Below are 21,981 nucleotides of genomic sequence, written 5' to 3'. Positions count from 1 at the left end.
ACATATATTAATTTTTACTAAGTTTCGGGATAGAAATTAAGTAACGATGACTAATGATACTTTGACTAATCACATTGAACTAATAATTCACAATATGAGGGAATTTACTGATCAATAAAATTTCAATCCTTCACAATTGATTTAAACACAAGATTTATTCCAATCATTTCCCCAGGACACAATTGAATCCAAATTCGAATAAAATTGCGATTTCCCAAAAAAAATATTGAGAGTGCTTGATATGTGTTGACAAAAATGAATCATCTGTCTGTATCTGTTTTCAGTCCATCTCAGTATGTTAAAGTTCTTATAATTTTTCTCTAAACAGTACCGAAATGTTTAGAATGGGTTTAATAAACAGAACCAGAGAAGAAACAGAAAGGAATGAATGAACAAGGGCCTTTTGTCAAATGGGTCTAGAGTGTGAAATCTTTGGTCACTGAGAGTCAGTTGATCTGGAGACATCATACCAGAAAGATATACCTTCTGCCTGCGATAATAAACAATTAAAGTTGATAGTTAAACCGTTTTCATATTATTGAGACACTCCCTATCCATAATCCAATAAAAAAAGTTCATTAATAAAACCAATAAAATTTTAATTACCACTAATGAGTAAAATCCCACATTATTAACACTAATAAAAAACGATTCCCCCATTCACTCATCGGGGAACAATCCAAGACAGCCACTGATGAAATGATAAATTTTGATGATTACAAAGCTTCCATACGTAACCAAAATTATCTCAACAATTTTGAAATTGATGATCGCTGACAGGCCTCGCATACTCGAACAACTGTACATGGGCGCGGAATTGTTGAAAATGCATTACTGCCAGCCATTGGCATATGGCACCCACTGCACGCACAACTCGTCAACCCGAGGTCCTCCCAAGATAATTATGCATTGCACGCCACGATACAATAATGACGCTGCTCTTACCGGCACATCAAGATATTAATAATTAGAAATGAGATGGCGCGTGCTGTTGTCATTACGTAACATTCCATTTAATTAATACAAAAACACTGCATATGTTTAATGACCATTGAATTAATTATCACTCACTTATCCATGAATCTTCTTCTCCAGGAATCAGAGGGACAAAAAACAAATAATGGAATCCAGTACAGGCTGCAACTACTCTATGCCAATGGTGAGTAGTGAATCTACTTTTTTGTCGTCACAAATTCTCAAACTTTGGGGACAAAACACACCAAACCCATCTATATATCAGAATGAACGGTGAGGGGTTGGGGTGAAATGGGTGGGGGAGGGGGAGAGGGTGTATAATGGAGGGGAATGGTGCGGCAAAGCGACGATGAAGTGCCATCAACATTCCGCACGGACACCCAATCGTCCGGCAGGTGATGGCTAAAAAGTTAAAATGACTCGCGTGGCGGTGCCGATCAGTCCCAAACAGAGACATATTTTACATCGATGGATGTTTGCCGCTTGTGACAAAAACGATTTATTTTACGTCGAGTAAAAAATGGGGAGATGGAGTTTATTCCAGAGTGAAGAGAATATTCCAAGAATTTTAGGGGATTTTTCGTATTCAGGTGGGTTTTTGAAATAATCAATCGTCGATGATTATGAGCTGTAAATCAAGTAGGTTATAAAAATAGTACAGGGACGCTACGGACAGGTGGCGCCCTGGCCGATCGTATGTGGGTTTAGTGGAGGGATTGGAGGGGGAGATGGAATCGCATTAATGAAGGGAGAAATATTTATCAAAGAGACCACTGATAGGATTTGTTTGAATTATATTAAGTTTTGATTATAACGAAGGGTTTTGGCTGGGGCCCGTTGGGCCCGATCTGGATCCGATCGAAATTCACGGTGGGGTGAAGAGTCGCTCTGGTGGCAGCTGACTGAGGCTGATGCTAAGTCGAATGAGTAATTGTTCTGGAAGTGGTCGGGGTTACTTGATCAGGTCGTGCCTGATGATGGAATGATGAAGTTTTCGTGGAGCTGGTGGAATTTGTTATCTGGCGCAACATTTTAATTGCGGAAAATATTAGAAGGGATTAGAAGGTTCGAATGAAATCTAGGGAATATTATCAAGTTTGTATTTAGGAAAGTTGATTTGGACTGACCTAATAGAACTGATTTAGTCGAGGATGTCAATTGGACCTGGACCTGAATCATAAACTTGATTGAATCCAGACTCATAAACCTGATCCAGTCTGACATCAGAAACATGATGTGCCTGATCAAATTCAGATTTAGAGTCTCCCGACGTCGATAAATTTCGCTTCGTCGAAGAGCTTTCAAAAATCATCGAATGATCTCCGGAAGATCCCTCTGATGACCCCAAAGGATTTTTTGGCAGATCTTTGAGAGACAATTTTTGTTTAAAAATATTTTCAGAATCGAGTTTCTAAGGACTAGTTTCCAAAGTCCAACTCAGGACATCTTCAGAAAATAATAGTCATTCCAAAATCGTCCAAAGGATCTTTTTAACTCACCAGGGAGATCTTCCGATCTTCCGATGATTCTTCTGAAGGTTTCTGGCAGGTCTTTGAAAATTCGTGTATGCGGGGTATCCCTGATATCAAACCTGGGTACCAAGCTTGTGCCAAGCCTGGGAAGAGTCTGGTTCATTCAGCCTTGGTTCATAGCGTCTCGACCAGTCCTGGGCCCAGACTGACGAACTGCCTGAAATTTATTTCTTTTTAACTAGACGACATGCTGATTTTACTCACACGTGACACCAAAGGGTGGCAATGTCCTATGGTATTATGCCTAATTGTCAACCCCATATTGTTACATAAGTGTAAAGTAAGTTTTCGAATGCCACAGGGTATCTGGTTCATTTGTAATTTATCTGGATATGTTCAGTACTATAAACTGTTTGAATAAACCCTAGTCATTTTTTAATATATGATCCTGGAACGGCGCTGGTTCGAAGGCCTGTCCCAGCCTTAATAAGTTAGCTTGGGCCAGCCCTCGTTACCAGGCCTGGCCCCACGTTACATTCCAATGCTCATCCACTATTGATCCAGGCTTGCATGCCAAGCCTGATCCAAGCTTACCTAGTCTTGGGAATAACTTGAGTGAAGCCTGGGCCATTGGTGATTTCCTACCTGGGTTTTAGCATCGCCTCCACTCAATTTTCACTCAATAATCGCAATGAAGGTACGTCAAAAACCCGATAAAAAAAATTACAATCCCGCATAATTCTCAATTAATTGACATGACTTGTCCCTGAAATAAACCCAGATATCAATGAAGATTTCGATAGGGATTCAATAGTATAGTATCGGCATTATACGGACATTTTAAGAAGCTTTGAGTCTTCCTACGATGGTAGTCGGTGCCAGCAATTTTTCACTCCATATACGCTGTGAGCCGGTGCCAACCTCCATGATCCCCTCGATCCTTTCCTTCAGCCTTCACTGCTTTTCTTTTCTCTCATTTCTTTTTGTACTTTACCTTTCCTTTTTCATTCTCTATTTCTACGTCTCTTCGCATTCTCACTCCACAATATACCCAGTACCTTCCATTCTCTTCTACTTCTGGCCCTAACCCTCCTCGGCCCCTTCATCTCAACAGTTTTCTTGCTCCTGACTTCTCTCTTTTCCACAGCCACCCGAGGCCGATCAATCAATTCGAGATTTTTATGTCGGCGGGGGGAGGGGGGAGGAGGAGGAGGAGGGAGAGGAGACCAGCCTGAGAGATCCAAACTGCCATCTATGGTGGTTAACATTTGATCAGAAAAAAAAAATTAACTAATGAATAGTACAAACCAACAAGCAATAGAACAGCTGTCCTGTGATAATCATTCGTTTATCGATATTAATGACAAATAACTTTTGGTTTTTTTAATACTGAAAGAGTTTGTTTAGGTCGATAATGCGATAGACTATTTAATGAATTCATGAAAGAAAAAAAACAATTCAATCGTTCTTCCATAACAAGTGGAAGTTGCTTATTCCCTTTTAGAGTTTATCGGCATCAACTTCGGGGCCTTTCAGTCGCGCGGGTATGTGTGTGTGGGGGGGGGGGACGTGGCTATGTGTGTGATGATTTATACAGTGAACGGTGATGCATTCGTGTTTTCGGTGCCTTTATGAAAGTTTCATGCAGGAAATATTTTGCACGACTACCTGAGGAGGAGAGACAAATTGTGACGGGTGGAGTTAGGGGGGGTATAGGGGGCGAGGGTGGGGAGGAGGGGGTTCGTGAGGGCTGTGAAATACTTGTTTTGATTTTGGAGATGGAGGAAATATTTAGTTGCGCAGTGGAAAGTCATTTATTCGAATTTAATAAATTTACAAATCTCAGTTTAATTGATGAATTTTTTAAAATGGTAAATAAAAAAATTTTATTGGATGAATAATTTTTCAATATTTATTTTCTGTTTTTTTACAAAAATTGATGAACTCGGGGGGAAAATTCCTGGCGAATCTAGAATTTTTATTTCGATTTCAATTAAAACATGTGAATTTAAGAGTTTGTGCCTCGTTTATGATGCCATGAACTGATGTTTTTTGGTGACACTTTCCTCAGAGGCCTCGATCTTGCCAAATTTCAATTGCAAATGTCAATGATATTGCAATTGATGATTGGCAATATATCGGGAAGATGTACCAACCGGTCACCGCCGTCTGCTAGGTAACTTTCGGTAAGCCACAACGGTTTCTCGAGGTAATTTGTGAGCGAGTTCCAGTCTGGCCAAGGTAATCCACGCTAACGTTATGGAGTGTAGGAACCACTGGTGTATACGTATCTACGCGTTGGACCAACAGTTCTCTGTACTATCCCCAGGACCCTTGGAGTCTTATATCGGGATTACGTGGCTTAGGTGTACGGACCGAAAGCCACGAGGTATCTCCACCGTTCCGAAAATACTGTACACGTGTGGGATTACCCCACTTTGAATCCACCCTACGGCCAAGTGTAATCTACGGTTGTTCTCAAGAAACCGACGTTCATCGGCTTTCGCAAAATTTTTTTACAAGCCCTGATAGTTTTTCTAGGTAGCGAGAAAATTATTAAAAAAATCCTTGCAGTCACTGATTTTTTTTACAAGATTTTCTCCTACAAGAAAACCCCCACACAAAGTTTTGGACAGGAGTTTTTATTGCAAAAACTATCAGATTTGCGAATTTTTGGAATTAGAAATAAAATCGATTTTTTCATTATGGAATTTGTAAATATTTAGAAATCACAAAATTTTATTGATTTTATTTATAACTGCAAAATCCTAATTTTTCATATTCCAGAATCAGTTAAAATTTCTGGATTTTTATCGCAAAATGAACAACTACTGGATTTGCATTTAAAAAAAATAATAAAATAACTTTGTTTCAAATCCTAATCTTTATCATCTCCTAGAAATTTTATCAAAATTCAATAAAATCTTTTTACATAAATCCTCTACAATTCCTGAATTTACTAAACATTTTTGGAGAAATAAATTCCACAAACAAAACCAAATATATAATATATAATATATAATATATAATATAGTAATGATTCCGTGCATGAACGCATCATGTGAGAGCCCACCTGGAACTCGTTTTCACCCAATGGTTCCCCAATATTCAACTTTTTGTCATCAACTTTGTCACCCAACTGATGTCCCCACTCTCCCCCTCCCCACTCATTTGCCGTGAAATATTCAATTCGTCCCGCGGGAAGTGGCACTTGACGCGATTTTAAAAGCGATCGTAACCGATTGAAATACGCGAGAAAGAATATAAAGACCAAAGAATTGACAACGGTGGCGGAGTTAGTTATACCTAAGATAAAAAGATTGGTTGGCCAGGCGGCAAAATAGCTATCCTCTTGAGACAGGCCTCTTATGGGGATTGGATGGACACTTCATCTTTTCTTATCGTCGAGTTGTCGCTCTGCTGCGCGACACTCATTAATACTTTCATCGGGATAATAAATTATAATTCCTATTTAATTATTCTCCATTGCTGATTAATTATAACATTTCGTTATTTTTTTTTGCAGGACACCGACAGGAGCAGGATATTTATGTGAGGCTCATCGATTCATCGACCAAACAGGTAAGAAGAAATTATTAATCACAATTTTGAGAGTAGGGTATTCTTAAATTTGACGCGGGAAATTCAAATGCGGCTGACAGAGGGCGCAACCGGTCTAGTCTGTATTGACTCTTTATTGACGTGCATCTAACCTATTTTTTTGACCGACAGTCAACTGAGATTATGATTTTCAATTCCTTGGTACTGTAAAAACTCAAACTTTGTAGAAAAATATTTAAAAATTACGCACGTCCTTCAAAATCGTGACGTTAACGTAAAAAAATCCTTTCGAAATCGCCTAGATAAAGTTCGCCCCAATGGAAATCCTTCGAAATGCGTGAGACATGTTCCTCATTCGCCAATGGAATCGCCATATGTTCAAATCCAAGGCGGGAAATTCAAATACTGATTGCAGAGGGCGCCCTCTGCCTCGTCTCTATTGATTATTAATTTCTGCTAATTATTACGGATTTGTTTTCATGTCTCACTCGACGTTTCACGGGAGGACTTTTCTACTTTTTATGACATTATTTACACATCTCCAAAATCATTTAAACTCATAGTGTCCCTAAATAACAAAAGTTCTCAGTCTCTCATATCATTTCCTTCCATCAATCTCGTCATTTCCAACCTTTACCAAAAATATTGTCCTCAAACTCTCCCACATCATCGCCTTGGTGCCTTGCAAGCGTTATCGTCAACAGAACAAGCACTTAATTTTCCGGGGGGTTGATTTCTACCCCTCGAATCATCCCAGGAAGCGGCAGTGCGCGCGGCGACGCGGTCTCTCCACTCAACCCATCCAGCGTTATCACCGCCACGTGGCCGATTTCGTCCTCTCTTTAATCGCCCCCTCCCCCCCCCCACACACACACACAAACACACACCGTACCCCTGCCGCGCAACCTCGTGGTGAGCCGACGAGAACCACGTGTTACCCTCTCGGTCAGACGGCGATCGAGACCGATGATAACGAAGAAGGGGATCATAACCTTGGCAAACGTAAATATTGCCATCGAGATATCGAAATGGCTTCCTTTTGTGTCCTTTCGAGGGTGACTATTCAGCCAATGTCCTTCTTCTACCCTTTCACACCTCACGGAAAACCAAGACGCAGTAGTATTTTGATGTCCTTGTTACTGTTACATTTTTACAGAGGAATAAACGTGAAAAAGATTCTTGAGTCAAGTTGAATTGAGTTATTTTACGGTCGGAAGTTCGAATTTAGGGCGAGTCGAACAAGGGCAAATGGACTTGACGACTTGATTCAAGTCGAGTCTGCAAGGTTCAAGTACATTTGGTGACTTGATTCAAGTGACAATCTAGTTGATACATATCTTGTTATATTCATCATTCCAGATGATTTCGCGACTTGACTCGAGTCACACTCGGTGTGATTCAAACTTTTCTTTCACTTGAGTCAAGTAATTTTTGCACTTGACTGCAGACTTTGCGGCGAGCTCAAGAATCAAAGCTACATGAATGGAGTCAGTTATTGACGTGAATCGAGTAGGAAAACCACTTGATTTAAGTTGTATTGCGACTTGAGTCAAGTTGAGTCCGGCAAGGTTCAAGTAAATTTGGTGACTTGATTCAAGTCACAATCTACTTGACACATATCTTGTTATATTCATCATGCCAGATTATCTCACAACTTGACTCGAGTCACACTCGGTGTGATTCAAACTTTTCTTTCACTTGAGTCAAGTAATTCTTGCACTTGACTGCAGACTTTGCGTCGAGTTCAAGCACCAAAGCTACACGAATGGAGTCAGTTATTGACTTGAATCGAGTAGGAAAAAAACTTGATTCAAGTTGCATTGCGACTTGATTCAAGTCGACGTACTGACTCAACTAGGATGAGTTTTTAACGTGAATCAGTCCGTCTGCCTACGAACAAAAAAAATTCGCTTGTCTCAGTCCCTCACTTTCTTACATTATTTTGCATCGAATAGTCTACTGTAACGTTTTAGCAGATTAAATCATCTTGGCGAGTCGCTCGGTCGCTTCCTGAAGAGCGAGACACTGCGGCAGGGGGAGGGGAAATGAATGTTAGTTTTAGCTGATTAAATTACTAAACCGATGGTCCCTTGCATAGGCAGAGACGATTCCCAATACCATTTGAATTTTCTTCATCAAGTCGATGTTGTCATTGATCCACTGCTGGGAATGAGGAGGACAGTGAACCCTTCAGTGCGCAAAGGATGAATCTGTCTAAATTGTGGACTCTCGTTTTGCATAACCATCGACCAAATGTTGTTAATCAGAAATTTGTCTGTTAAATAGACGTGAGGATCAATTTTACATTTAAAAAGACTTAACTCCCAAATTACAACTTTTACAGTTCTTTCCTTCAAGTTCAAAGAAAAATTAATTTTGTATCTATTGAATATTTTTCTTAAAACAAAAAAAAATTTGTAGTTATTAGTTCTGAAGAATCTTTCAAGGTTTCTTCAAGATTTCAAGGTTAATGATCATTCAAATAAAGTTTTATTAATACCAAAAAATTATCGACTGAACTTGAATAGAACTTGACATAACTGAAAAATTTTCATGTGAATGGAAATTTTTTATTTTTGGTATTTAAGGAAAATTATTTTTTTGATTCAATAAATTTTTCACTTCAAAATTTGGAATAATGACGTCGTCTAGCTGCAGTTAGATTTACCTATACAATTATACACGACGATTCGACAATAGCACTGACATTTTACGAAAAAAAATCATGTCATATCGATCGAAATTTTATGAGTTAAATTATCACCCGAACTTGGTACTTGAACTCTTGGTTATAAATCCGCGATAATTGGCCAGTTTCATGGTTAGTTTCACGTCTGAATGGAAATATTTCGCACCATTTTCTCCAGCCGCTCCTGCAATCATCATTTTTCCCTCTCAATTTATGCCGAATCTACCTCATAAGTCTACACTGACAGAAATAAAAAAAAGAGTTGCCTTCTAAGCATCATTAATATGATACCTTAGACAATGCTCTACCTCGCAATTGCATACCTGCATTTGTTTTGTCTCATTCATCGACTTGCTCTTCTTGACTAAATTACTTTTCCACCCTAACTGCTATTATTGTTACTAAAGTGTTTATTTATCCTCGCACCCTCAGCTGGGAACGCGACTAACTGACAAAAATATTTCAATAAAAAGTACGTGAAAGTTTCATAATTCTAACGTTAGCACAAAGGTCCGATAAACATTACAAAGGGCCCAACAAAAAGTACCAATTTGTTGTAATTGTATTATCCTCATATTGTTACTTCATTTTGAAGATTAATTATTTGTTAACTTGAACGTTCCATTCAAATAATCCTCATTCAGATTTCTCTCTGTTCCATTCCTGAAGAAAACAGCTGAATATACGATATTAGTTATTTAGTTCGAGCATAAACATACCAACGATAATAATAAAAATCAAAATAGTAATATACTGCATGATAACAATTGTGGAGATAATAATTATTTGTAATACATAGAAAATACTATTTATAAACTCGATTTTTTTCTTTCCATTTTGGTCCACCGGTCCATTTTGCCCAGCCCTCCCCTAATGTCCCACCAACTTTTCTCCAACATGTTTACAAAAACTTCCGGAGTACATCGAATCGCGCTATCTGAAAATCAGACCTCATATTCACCCCCCCACAATAAGTCTGAAATATGGGTGTTTGAACGTGGATCAGGGAAATAATAAGCCGAAGAGATAAGCTAATCCCTGACAGATAAGGAGAAATAAAAAAGACTCGATCCTGTAGAGGGGAATGTCCCAGTGCTGATGGGAAGGGGAGCTACTGTTGTGTTTTGTTTGGCGGCATGTATCAAACTGGGAGAACTTTTCTTTCCCTTTACTCACCCCCTACGATCATCATAACATTCCCAGGGGACTTTGAGAATCGATTCGCGATGGAAATCATTACTGGTGCCATTTGGATGACAATCGTGGGTATTGATCTACACTTCCACTGGAAGTTCTTACGAAAATAAATATTCTTTTGAGTCACTCATTATTTGAAGGGGGTCAGTGGTTCGGAGCCCACTCAAAAAATGTAGGTCCACTGGTGTTCTCACATGAGGATGCGAGGATAAATAAACACTACAGCCAAATTAATTGTATCCATGTGGAGAAAGCTAAAAGAGCAAAAAAGAGCAAGTCGATGAATGAGACAAAATAAATGCTGGTATGCAATTGCGAGGTACAGCATAGTCGAAAGCTTCACCTAGTGATGCTTAGGAGGCAACACTTTTTTTTTTTTTTTGAAGGGAGTATTGAAGTTGAAGGGCATGAGAACTAAGTCAAGTTGACCTTTTGATTGTATACACATTCATGGAGACAATGAAAAAATTGAATAAACTTGATTCAAGTATTCAATCTTTAATTAATATTTGATTTAAGTATAAAATGTACTTGATGACTTGAATCAAGTATAAAATATACTTGATCAAGTCTAAAATTAATTATATTTATATACTTGATGACTTAAGTCAAGTATAAAATATAATTAATTGGGTATTTAATTAAGTATACTTAAATTAAGTGTAAAATATACTTAAAATAAATATACTATTATACTTATTTCAAGTATATTGGCGTTTCAATGGTAAAATCGATAACCAATTAATTCTTACAAAATTTCATTATCTACTATGAACAAATCAATTAACATAGAAACGTTTATTATTAATATGTGCCTTCAGCTGCCATAATTTCAACAATTCACTAGACTTGTAGTCTTTTTTCTTCACTCTTTGTCGACTCACTTTACATTTAACATCTAAAAAGTAAATCTGCTTCCTCTATTTCTAACTATTCTATTACTAACCAGTACGAACTATTTCACCAAATTCACTGATCCATCCAACAAACTCAAGTACAAACTTAAGAGTAACTATATTATTGCGGAAGCGACACTCAAGTCATGAGGAGGGGAGAGAACGTAATGAGCGATTACGATGACTCTGGTGATCAGGAAATAAAATCCTGGGGAGTCATCACGTGTCTGAACGATTTAATCTACGAACAGAAGACAATACCCTCGTGACACCGAAATTTTTTTGTCAACAGTTTCGGGGAAAATCGAATATACCTCCGAGTCAAGTCAATCAAATCAAGTCAATGGTCCTCAGCAGAAGGTGAAACTGATCGTCGAGTAAAATCCTTCCACAAGCAGTCAAAGTCGTCACTGACTTTGAATAAATTCACAATCAGCTGTCAGCTGTCAGTTCTCCTGTAAAATTCATCTCAACTTGAATCGTTTTATCATTTCGCCAGTGAAATAACTTATTTGACTCCGTAATTTCGCTACAAACATCTCGACAATATTCGTAATAATGACTTACCAATATACGAAAACCGGTTGTCAATGAATTCCGTCTAGCTATCACCCACCGTCATAAGTCAACATGTTGTCATTCAACTCGCGAACTAAAACTTTATCACGAGTAATATATCTTTTCCCTTATTTCTTACAGTTTTAATACCCGACGTACACGATGTCCAATCGCGTACGTCGATTCTCTAATGAGACTCGACCAGCCGGTTCGAGTCACTTCGTTATTAGTCCACAGTAAGTAATTCCCGTGGGAATTGGGTGGCAGTGGGGACTCAAGTGTACCTTCTGGGACTTGAGATATGTAAGATGGGAAGTAGCATCGGAGGAGGGCCCCCGTGGGGCCGTTGCTGACTGGTCGCACCCTCAGGACGCGTCTCGACGTCGTCTTCGCCGTCGTCGCCTGACCTCGCGCCACATTTACCCTCTCCCTCATGGATGGGATAAGAGAACCCTCTAGTGAGCCCCTGGTGGTACTCCTGGGAGACTCACCAGCCAACATAACCCACATGACGATATCCATCGGGGGAAGGGCGGGGGGGGGGGAGGGGACATCAATCGGGAATTGCTGTGTACGAGGAAAAACAGGGGGATGGCATCTCGCCACATGTTTCGTTCTGGGAAAACAATGAACATGAAATCAATGTCAACAAAGTCCAGTAATTCTTTACCTCGGGTGTCGATTCACCGTCAGAAGATGAGCCCTTTTGCCGCGGATTCGCATAAAAAAGTCCCCCGGTAGTGAGAATGGGGATGAAGGAGGGTGTTCTAGAAGTGTGTAAAGATCGTAAGGGTAGCTTGAGGGGATGACGTGAAGAGAAGAAGTGTAATGAGATTGTTGAGTCTGTAAAGACCTTCCGCGGACCAAATTTGGGGGGGAGTTGGTGAAATTTAGTGAGGGTGCATGGTGTGGGTGGACGATGATTAACCCTCTGTCCATAGTTGAGTTCAGCATGTGTGAGTATTTTATTTATAGTTTTTATCGGAAGTGGGCCGGAATGTTTAGAATAGTTTTAATAAACAGAGATAGAGGAGGAAGAGAAGGGAGTGAACAAGGGCCTTTTGTTGAATGGGTCCAGAGTGTTCAACTAAGGGTTAGTTCCTCTGGAGTTATCATAGGGGGAACATATACCTTCTGCGTGCGATAATAAAGAATTAAAGTTTATGGCCAAATCGTGTATTTAATATTGTTTAGCAAATCCCTATTCATAATTCAATAAAATGAATCTTAACATGCAGTAGATTAACTTTTCTTCAAGTCTTTGTTATATTTATATTTAATGTAATTCGTTAGAAGATGTCACTGGCCATTGCCCGAAGGCCATCAGCCAATGAGTTACATACAATTGTTTATAATATACATTTAGTGCTTGTTATATGTACATGGGATAGCGTGTTTTTACTTTGGTTTTAATCGCTGGGATTTTACATATTATTTGGTGCGATGGAAATGGGACAAGAGTGATGGTCACTCGTTGGATTAGAGGTACAGAGGTGATTTGGTTACTCTCGACTGTGTGCTGATTCTCCCCAGGAGTTTGAGTTTTCGCAGTTCTGTTTGATTTGTTTCAACTCTTCGAAGAGAGTATGTTGGAGATGTTTATGCTGCGTCCTGATGTTAGGATTCCGTACATGACATTGCTGGAGAATATGGTTTAATTTGTTTACGGAGAATTTTGTTGTTGGTGCAGTGAGTCTGTCCGCGATTGGTTTGATTTTAGTGTGTTTATGTAGGGGTGTGTTTGAGGGGTTGGGGAGAGGGTTGTCTGGGGGGATCAGCTGGGTCATTTTTCTCTGGGTGGATCTTTTGGTTGTGTTGATAATTATTCGGGTACCGGGTCTTGCGGATAGAAGGAGTGGCACAAGGAAGAAAATATGAATATCGTAAGGTGAGGACCAAGAACCCTTTGTCCCTTCTGACCTTGGAGTCGTTGTTTATGTTTATATTAATTTGCCGGAATTCTCTACGTCGATTTCTGTCTGGATGAGTCAACTTATTAGGGAATTCTTTAAAATAAACTGATAGTTCAACGTTTCCAATAAAAAATATTAATATAAACAAAATAATATAATTTTATTGTGCTACAATGAAGAATAAATTGGGAACAATAATTCTTAAAAATTAAATCACTCTCAATTTCTATAATTTACACACTAAATCAATATCATTCTCAGAATGCGCTCGTCTAAATTTATTGAACATAAATTGAACCCTTTAATAAATTATTTTTCACCAAAAATATTTTATCATATTTAAATAAAATTGAAAGAGTTCAAGAAAAATCACTCGAAAAGTTGAGTATTTCTAGAGCGAACTGTCATTCAGAGGAAAATTACTAAATGAAGATGAATTTTAATATAAAATTAGAAAGAATTATGCAAAAGTTAGTGAATGTTGACAGGGCCTCGTTTATTTTCCTCCCCCATCGTGAATAAAATCACGTCCACTTCGTTAATTCTCTAATTAACAACCTTAGTAATTCCTCTAATTTATACTGACCTCGTTCTCCGGGTGAAGCCATCACTCCGACGACTTCTCTTGGGGAAGTCTTTGATTCGGCGACGGTAACTCCAACCAGAAGTCCCATTCTCGAATATCATTTCCAAAGGCCGGCTTTCCCCAGGTGCAAACTACACGCGGCATCAGGACCTTAATTGACCGCCTCAATTAAGGATAATCCATCGGCAAGTCATTTCAGCGAAATTCAAAACTTCCAGTGAACATCTTTTATTCGCATCATAAACATTTTTCCTTCATTACGGTCATTCCCACGAAGATGTTTTACGACAACATTTTCCCCCTTCTCCCCCAACGAAGAGCTTCATTATCGCTCTTAATGGGATGTAAAAAAGGAAAAATAAGGAAAGTCGAATGGTTCCGGGAAAGCGCGTAAGAGCAGAAGTAATTACCTGAAATTGTTCGTGCGGTGGCGCGGAGGGATGGTGGATAAACAAAACAGACGGGCTGTCGTCGTAATAGACGCTTGGACAAACAGAATCGCATGTTCATGGGTATAAAGTGCGATATGTAGGACTGTCAGGTTCACAGGGTCTTGTACTCCCTTACCACCTACCTATTTGACTAGTCATTACTGTGCAAATTTTTTTTTACAATTTGTATCTCCACAATTTGCGCGTATTACATTCGTACGATTGTTGCAAACTGCTCCGTAAATAATGGAAAAATGTTTTTATAAAGGGACTGTACCTCAAAGTATTGGGCTGTAAAACAAATGGGTTCGGGGAAATTCCCTGAAGAGAGGGAGGGAGAGGGGGGGGGGGCAAACGATTTGTGTTGTTGAATTATTTAATTTAGTTAAAAATGATAAGATTTGGGGAGGGGGGTAAACGATCGGTGTTGTTCAATTATTTTATTTAGTTTAAAATGATAAGATTGGGGAGAGGGGGTAAATGATTTGTGGTATTCAATTATTTAATTTAATTTGATTTTTGTTGTTGAATTTTTTAATTTAGTTTAAAATGACAAGATTGATGGTGTATGGAAAAATATATTTATTGATATGTAAAAATAAATAACTGTTGTACGTTTAACACATGGAAAGAAATTTTAGGTAAAAATTAGACCTCTAGAGGGTGGAAGGAGGGATGAAGGGTAGTTTTATAACGGAAATTAGCTTCAAGTCTAATTTTTCCAACAAGACTTGAACTAAAAAGTGGTTCATTGTCATTTCGTCCCACGTTTCACCCTCTAGAGATGTAATTTTTATCTAAAATTTTGTTACGTGCAGAAATGCAACAAACGACAGTGTAAATAAATTAAATTAGAGTTAAGGACTTTAAATAATATTTTAGGGAAACGTTTTTGAAGATTCTTGGAATTTCGGATTAGGACAAAAGATAAAATTAGCTGCGCTGAGTATTTATAGGGGAGGGTGGGGCAAAATGGACCGGGGGGTAAGACGTAGGGCGGGGCAGAATGGTCCGGTGGGGTAAAACGGAGGGTGGGGCAACATGGAAGGTTTTAAAAAACTTCATATTATTAATGACAATTCTACTCAGACTCGAACTAGTGGACATGGCGCCTTTATTTGTGCGCTATAATAGAAGTGGAGACACCAAAAGAACGGAAAATGGCGGGGACTTTGGGGGATTCCCACCTCCGACACACGGGCGCCTCCTGGTTTTCGCGAAATGCACTTGATAATATAGTGATGCTTCGGGGACTACATTACGTCAGTGTATCTCGGGGTCTTACGGTGACCAACGAATTCAAAATGGCGCCTCACCTCTCAAGTGTCACAATCTCAATAGTCTCCACATCTTCTTAAAAATTTCAGATTAATGCCCCAATTTTCCAAAATCGTCAATTTTTTTATTTATTCAAAATTACCTAAACCTACAGGTTTATCCAGCCATGTGCAACATGACAAGTCATGGTAAAAGTAGAATGAAAGAAAACAAAAGTCAATAATGGTGATTCCCAATAGTGAAGTTTTGTTATCTATAAATTTACGTTCATTTTTTTTATACAGATTTGAATAATTTATCGACTTTAGTATTACTTTGATTAATAAATTCGCTCAGCCCTTGAAGATATTTTTTTCAACCCCCAAAACTTAATTATCCATTCACCGGAAATATCTCACAAAAACAATTTACCGTTCATGTTAATTATCTGGAGTACATAATGTCGTATTGCCTGACTTTTTCTCATAACCTCCCATGAAATGACTTAATCACACGAAAGCGCTCGATACAACCGTGACCTTCAGCCACATGAGTCCTCATCTTCCTGAACTTCGTCCAACGCGCATCGCTGTTCAGAGGGTTCCTTTACCCTCTTTTACCGCCCCTCGTGTTACCTCTTATTTACTTATCGCCAGACTGAGGTGAACCTCCTCCTTCATTAACTCCTCAATTCAGTGATTTCATTTTTCATAAATATTTCATGCATTCCTATTTAATTCGCGTGCCAGCGTACCACAAATCCAATTTTTGCGGATTGAGTTGAGCTGATGAATTCAAAAGGGCTCAAACAACTGCAAATATTCGAATATTTCTCGGATAAATCGAGCAAACAATTTTAAACGTTTCAATTACACTTTTACGAGTTCGCGATTTATCGAGCTGAGTGCGAACAACAGAAGCACGAGTTTTGCAAAATTCCGAGTTCTAGGGTCGCACCCGAGTCAGATCAAAGGAACCAGTCTCAGTCTTTTGCCGACTGTTCCCCGATAATCCAATGGCTTCCCTCCACAACTCTCCCAGTATAAATACATGAATACAAGTCCTGCACAATGTGTTGTCATTAAATAAAAATCAATCAGGAGATTGTGAAGGAGGCTTAACGGATTTGGTTGCAACGCCCAGGGCTTAAGCCCACGCTGGGGGGAGGGTTGCTTCCCTCTGTCTACGCACTTTTGCCACTGTCCAAGCATGCACTGGGATGCAACCAAATTGCTTGTTTAGTTGTGGCAGTTTGTCATGTTCAATAGACAGTGATTAATTTTCCACTTTCTGCGATTTCAGGCGATAATGTACGAGGGACAGGACAAAAATCCGGAGATGTGCCGGGTATTGCTGACCCACGAAGTCATGTGCAGGTGAGTCTAGTGATGTAGTAATATATCTACAAAATTAGTGAGAAAACAGAGAGAAATTGTCAATAGAAATTGTAGTTCGGGTACTGAAAAATATTGCAATTCCTCGAGTGTGAATAACTTTAATATTGGAAAGGGAAAATTTCTGGGGATTTCTGGGGAATTTTTACAGAGAGTTCGTCTCTTTTCATGTGTTGGCACGGTATTTTTTTTGGGAATTTCTCTTCGTGAATTGAAAGTTGAAAACGGAAAAAATGTGCTTGAATCAAGTATCTTTTGTACTTGATACTTGAATACGTGATACATGAGTCAAGTACAAAAGATACTTGATTCAAGTATAAAAGAAATAAATATAATTATATACCTGAAATATGTATAATAATATGTACTTAGTTTAAGTATAACATTATAGTTGGATCAAGTATCAAATATACTTGACTCAAGTACTTTTTTTCATTCCGCATGTGTCCCAAGAATTTAGAAACAAATTGACATGAATTACAACGAGAAAAATCGGCTCGAGTCTTAGTATAATGTTATACTTAGTTTAAGTATAATATTATACTTGGATCAAGCATCAAATATACTTGACTCAAGTACTTTTTTCATTCCGCATGTGCCCCAAGAATTTACAAACAAATCGACTTGAATTACAGCGAGAAACTTGAATCGACTTGAATTATTACGAGAAAAATCGGCCCGAGTCAAGTCGATTATTCGAATTGATTCGCACCGATCAATCAAGACTCAAATAATCGACTTGACTCACATCGATATTTCAATTTGTATCCGCCCAATTCCAACTTAATTCATCTCCTCAATTCAACTAAAAACAAATCTATTTACCACATGATTCAGTTGGACTTGACTCGGACCAATTTTTTGGTGCGACTCAAATCAAGTTCTTCCCGATGAATGACCTCAGAATCTCGTTATTTCCCTTCACTTTGGAACTCCACTTCAAAAAGAAGATTCAATCCACTTAAATTAGTGGATCATTGTCCAACAGATCTATTAGTATTGATTCCACAGAACTTTACCCTGATTTAAAAAATAATTCTTTCCTACCTCGAACAGGTGATTTTCGTCAAAAATTCTTCTCCCCCCGTCGATTCGTCGCGTGCCAGTATAGATTCATTCTCGAGTCCACCCCAACGGGTAGTAAACCATAAACATAACGAGCCTTGTATGCATCAATGTATGGGTACATACACCGTAGCTGACTCACTTTGGCCCTATGGGATTTCTGCTTAGCCCCTAGTTGCAGAATCCCTTGGGCAATTCCACAGGGGCTACGTGGTTTTCAGTCGCCGCTTCAAAAACTTTTGACGTTCTTTCACTCTTCTCATACCCCTCTCAAACTGGGCCAATCCACCCTTCCCCCTGCCCCCCCCCCCAACACACACAACACCAAACACCCTGGATTTTCTTTCAAATTTCAATCTCTTCTTCTGTGGTAAACATAGTTAGCAGGTTAAATCCATTTACTTTCCATGCACTACTCAACATCATCTTTGAAATAGTTTGATAATGATTTGTATCAATGACAACAAGTCATGATCAGATGTTAATGCTATTGAATTCACTTCTGATCGTCTTTATTGATCGAACTGTCGTGCATGAGCTCTCGTAAATAACCTTGTGAATCAGGTTCATTTCAGCTTGAGGTCTAGAATCAAATCAGGGCTGCTTAAGGCCCAAAAAAATAGGACAACTACTGGACCGAACCCTTCCAAAATGTAATCACGACTAAGTTCGATGTGAAGACCTATCGATAGTGTCATTGATCACTGCGAGTGTATCATTTATTCGAGAAATTGTTGATGAAGATTTGGGCCCGTCCATTAGGGCCCGAGTGTTAGATTCGATGATCGACGCAAAATTGATTGATCGTGATGTTGATCAAGGGCCTTTTGATTCGATTGATCATGAACGTTTGTTAATCAATCTCTGCTTTCAGAATTTATTTGTGCTCATACACCCCCAGTGACTTAAACTCACCCTTCTTTTGTTCCAGTCGGTGCTGCGATAAGAAAAGCTGTGGAAATAGAAACGAGACGCCCAGTGATCCCGTAATCATCGACCGGTAAGTAAATTAAAATAAAGTATCTGATAGGAAGCTAACCTAGATTCAGAACAACAGTATAGCGCACCATTCGAAGATATACTCGAGTATGTGAATTACGTTGTCTACGACAAAAGGGGTGGAATGGATGGGACAGACTAGGGGGTTGAAGTGGATGAGGAGGGTGGGAGGGAGAGGGTGGATCTGGATTCTTGAAAGGGCGGAAGAGTATCCGGGACTCGCGTTCATCCCTCGGCCCGTCTTGGGAAACACAAGCCAACACTGCGCCAGTATAGGGTGAGCCTGATATCTGAATAGGCTATATAGAATATACTGAGATAGGAGAAAATGGTAGCAACGAAGAGGTGGAGGGTATCCCCTTGGGGAGTCAAGACCGAGATAGTCTTCAGGAGGACATCTTGTACACAGTGATCCTCAACCCAATACTGTACACGTGTATGCGATCAGTGTATTTGAGATATCCAATTTTGCCTTTAGAAAACAATATTTCATTCCTTCGAAGTCCGTTGATGTTCCTCTGATGGTGATGAGTGAACACTTTTCAAACGGATACTGGAGAAGTCAGTACCTGAAATTATGGGGGAATTGGTCGCCTTTTGGTGTGAGTTAAAGTATTGTGAGATCGATGTTCTGGAACTTGACTCAGTCTTGATGGCGGATCGATTGATTATCCGATCGTTACCTTCTTCCAATCAGTAATCGTTTCCTACGAAAAACCGTCGTCAATTTCTTTAATAAGTACAGAGTTATAATGAGTTATCCAATTTTTCTTTTAGAAAACAAATTTCTGATTCCTTCAAAGTCAGGTTTATGTTTCTCTGATATTGACTGAACACTTTTCTGACGGATGCTGGAGAGGTCAGTACCTGAAATTATGGAGTAATTGGTCGCCTTTCGGTGTGAGTTAAAGTATTATGAGCTCAATGTTCTGGAACTTGACTCAGCCTTGATACCGGATCGATTGATTATCCGATCGTTACCGTCTTCCAATCAGTAATCGTTTCCTACGAAAATCGGTATTCAATTTTTTTGAAAAAGCACAGAATTGTAACGATTATTTTTCCCATCCAAATCTTGGCCAATAGGATTGCACCATTCGACGTTATTTTGTATAGCCAACCTGGTATTTCAGCGGAAATTCTTGGAAATTTCACTGGAACTTTTTCATGTTGCCTATATAAAAAAAAACAAATGATGAACTAACCCTCAATTGTATCTGACAGATTAAATGTCAATTCGTTGAAAATTATGTCTCATGGTGCAATTCTATCGGCCAACATTTGGATGGAAAAAATATTCCCCCGAATACCACTCGAACTTCGAAATTATCTGATATTTCCCTCAAGGTTCCCTACAAACAAATACCCTGGCAGGAGATGAGGAATGGCCGACAGTCGGCCGACTGTCGGCCAGCATTGGCCAAATGTCGGCCATTCCTCATCTCCTGTTAGGGTAAGCACGTCGCGCTCGTGATTTTTAAACTGAAAAAACTTGGCACGTTCATTTGTTTGCAACGAACCTATCGGGTAATATCCGATAATTTCGGAGCTCTCGTGGTATTATATGTGTTACATTTACCAAATGCTATAATTTATTTCCTCAAGTACACATCCTCCCACACTGTTACTCAATCCAATTCCGAAAAATCTAATTTTATTCTTCAAATTTACCCTGATGTTTTTCTAATGGTAAGTCGATACTCGCTTGATAGCAAACGAGGGAAAGAAAATTAATCAGCGAAATGATGAACACGCACCCCCGGTATACATAACTGTGATGCAACTGCAACCCTGGTCGCGTGTCCAACAAGTCCCCCACCCCCCACCCCCTCTGTAATTTCATGTTGTTGGGAATAGTGAGCCAGCATTCAGCCCTTTGCTTATCATATACATCCAATGCTGCCAAAACGACGTCAGTCATTCTGTCATCTTCTGACTGTTTTTTTTCTATTTCAATCGACTATTTCATTCTATTGTACCAATACAGATCACACTTTTCTCTATTTTGCCCGCAAATGTCTCGGTGAAGGCTAATAGATTTTTGGTCTGGCATGAAAACCACACAATGGAACTGAAAACGGTGGGGGAGAATTGGTGGAGACCAATGTGACTCGGTTGGTATCAATGGCTCTTTGATTGAGATGGCTCTCGTCGATTGTGACATGTTCGCTCAACTGTACTGAAAGTAGTTCGAGTGTGCACCTGAGGTAAAAATGAAAACAGAGGGGAAACAATGGAGTGGTCCACCCTTTGGGGCCATTTTTTTTTCTCGATTCAAGGACAATTTTTGTTGTTTTGATGATCCGCGTTGTCACGCAAATGGTGACTTGATAAGTGTTTTGATGACGTGTTGAGGAAGATTTAATTGAAGAGCTTTAGATATAATGATTCATTAAATTGTTATTGTCCGAAAAGTGCTTGACTCAAAGAGAAAAATGTTTAAGTCGTAGTGAGTGCGACTTGACTCAGGCCACGACGTCATCGCGCCTGACAGGTCTGAAGGGACGTCCAATGAGCAAATAGATTCATGAGTCAAGTCGATGATCATGACTTGATATGGGTCGGATTGGATGAAGAACGGAGTCGAGTTATTTTGGATCAGTCAAAGATTCAAATGTCTCATGAGACGAGTGACTTATGAGACTGACTTAGCGACTTGATTCGCGTCGAGTGGGATGTGAGTCAAACAGATTTCGTAACTTGATTCAAGTCTCAAGCGACTTTATACAAATCATGTTATATCCGTCATTCAAGATGATTTCGCGGTCTGAGTCAAGTCACACTCGGTACGATTTAAACTTTTTTTTCATTTGAGTCAAGTAATTTTCCGACTCAATCGCGGAATTCCCGTCGCTCGTTTCTAACAAAGTCTGCGACCGATCTGATTCAAACTTTTTGTGAAAATCGTCTGATGATCGCATAACTACAAAACACATGCCCGACGCGAACCGAACCGAGCCGAACGTATCCGATATCAGACGGAAACAT

General features: G+C 39.2%; 1 protein-coding gene across 2 annotated transcripts in view; it reads left to right on the top strand.

Moving 5' to 3' along the window:
- Positions 1 to 21,981, top strand: part of LOC135170394 (transcription factor collier) — a 113,090-nt gene that overhangs the window by 15,588 nt on the left and 75,521 nt on the right. For both annotated transcript variants that reach the window (XR_010300379.1, XM_064136169.1), the window contains exons 3-6: positions 1,096 to 1,159; positions 5,974 to 6,029; positions 16,838 to 16,911; positions 18,926 to 18,994. Coding sequence is in view for 1 of the 2 variants with exons in the window: in XM_064136169.1 (XP_063992239.1) it covers positions 1,096 to 1,159; positions 5,974 to 6,029; positions 16,838 to 16,911; positions 18,926 to 18,994 (263 nt within the window). In the remaining variant the exon portion in view is untranslated. The remainder of the gene's footprint in view (positions 1 to 1,095; positions 1,160 to 5,973; positions 6,030 to 16,837; positions 16,912 to 18,925; positions 18,995 to 21,981) is intronic.

Source organism: Diachasmimorpha longicaudata, chromosome 17, assembly GCF_034640455.1.
Source record: "Diachasmimorpha longicaudata isolate KC_UGA_2023 chromosome 17, iyDiaLong2, whole genome shotgun sequence".
In the NCBI taxonomy this organism is placed as follows: domain Eukaryota; kingdom Metazoa; phylum Arthropoda; class Insecta; order Hymenoptera; family Braconidae; genus Diachasmimorpha; species Diachasmimorpha longicaudata.
This window is presented reverse-complemented; position numbering and strand designations above follow the sequence as displayed.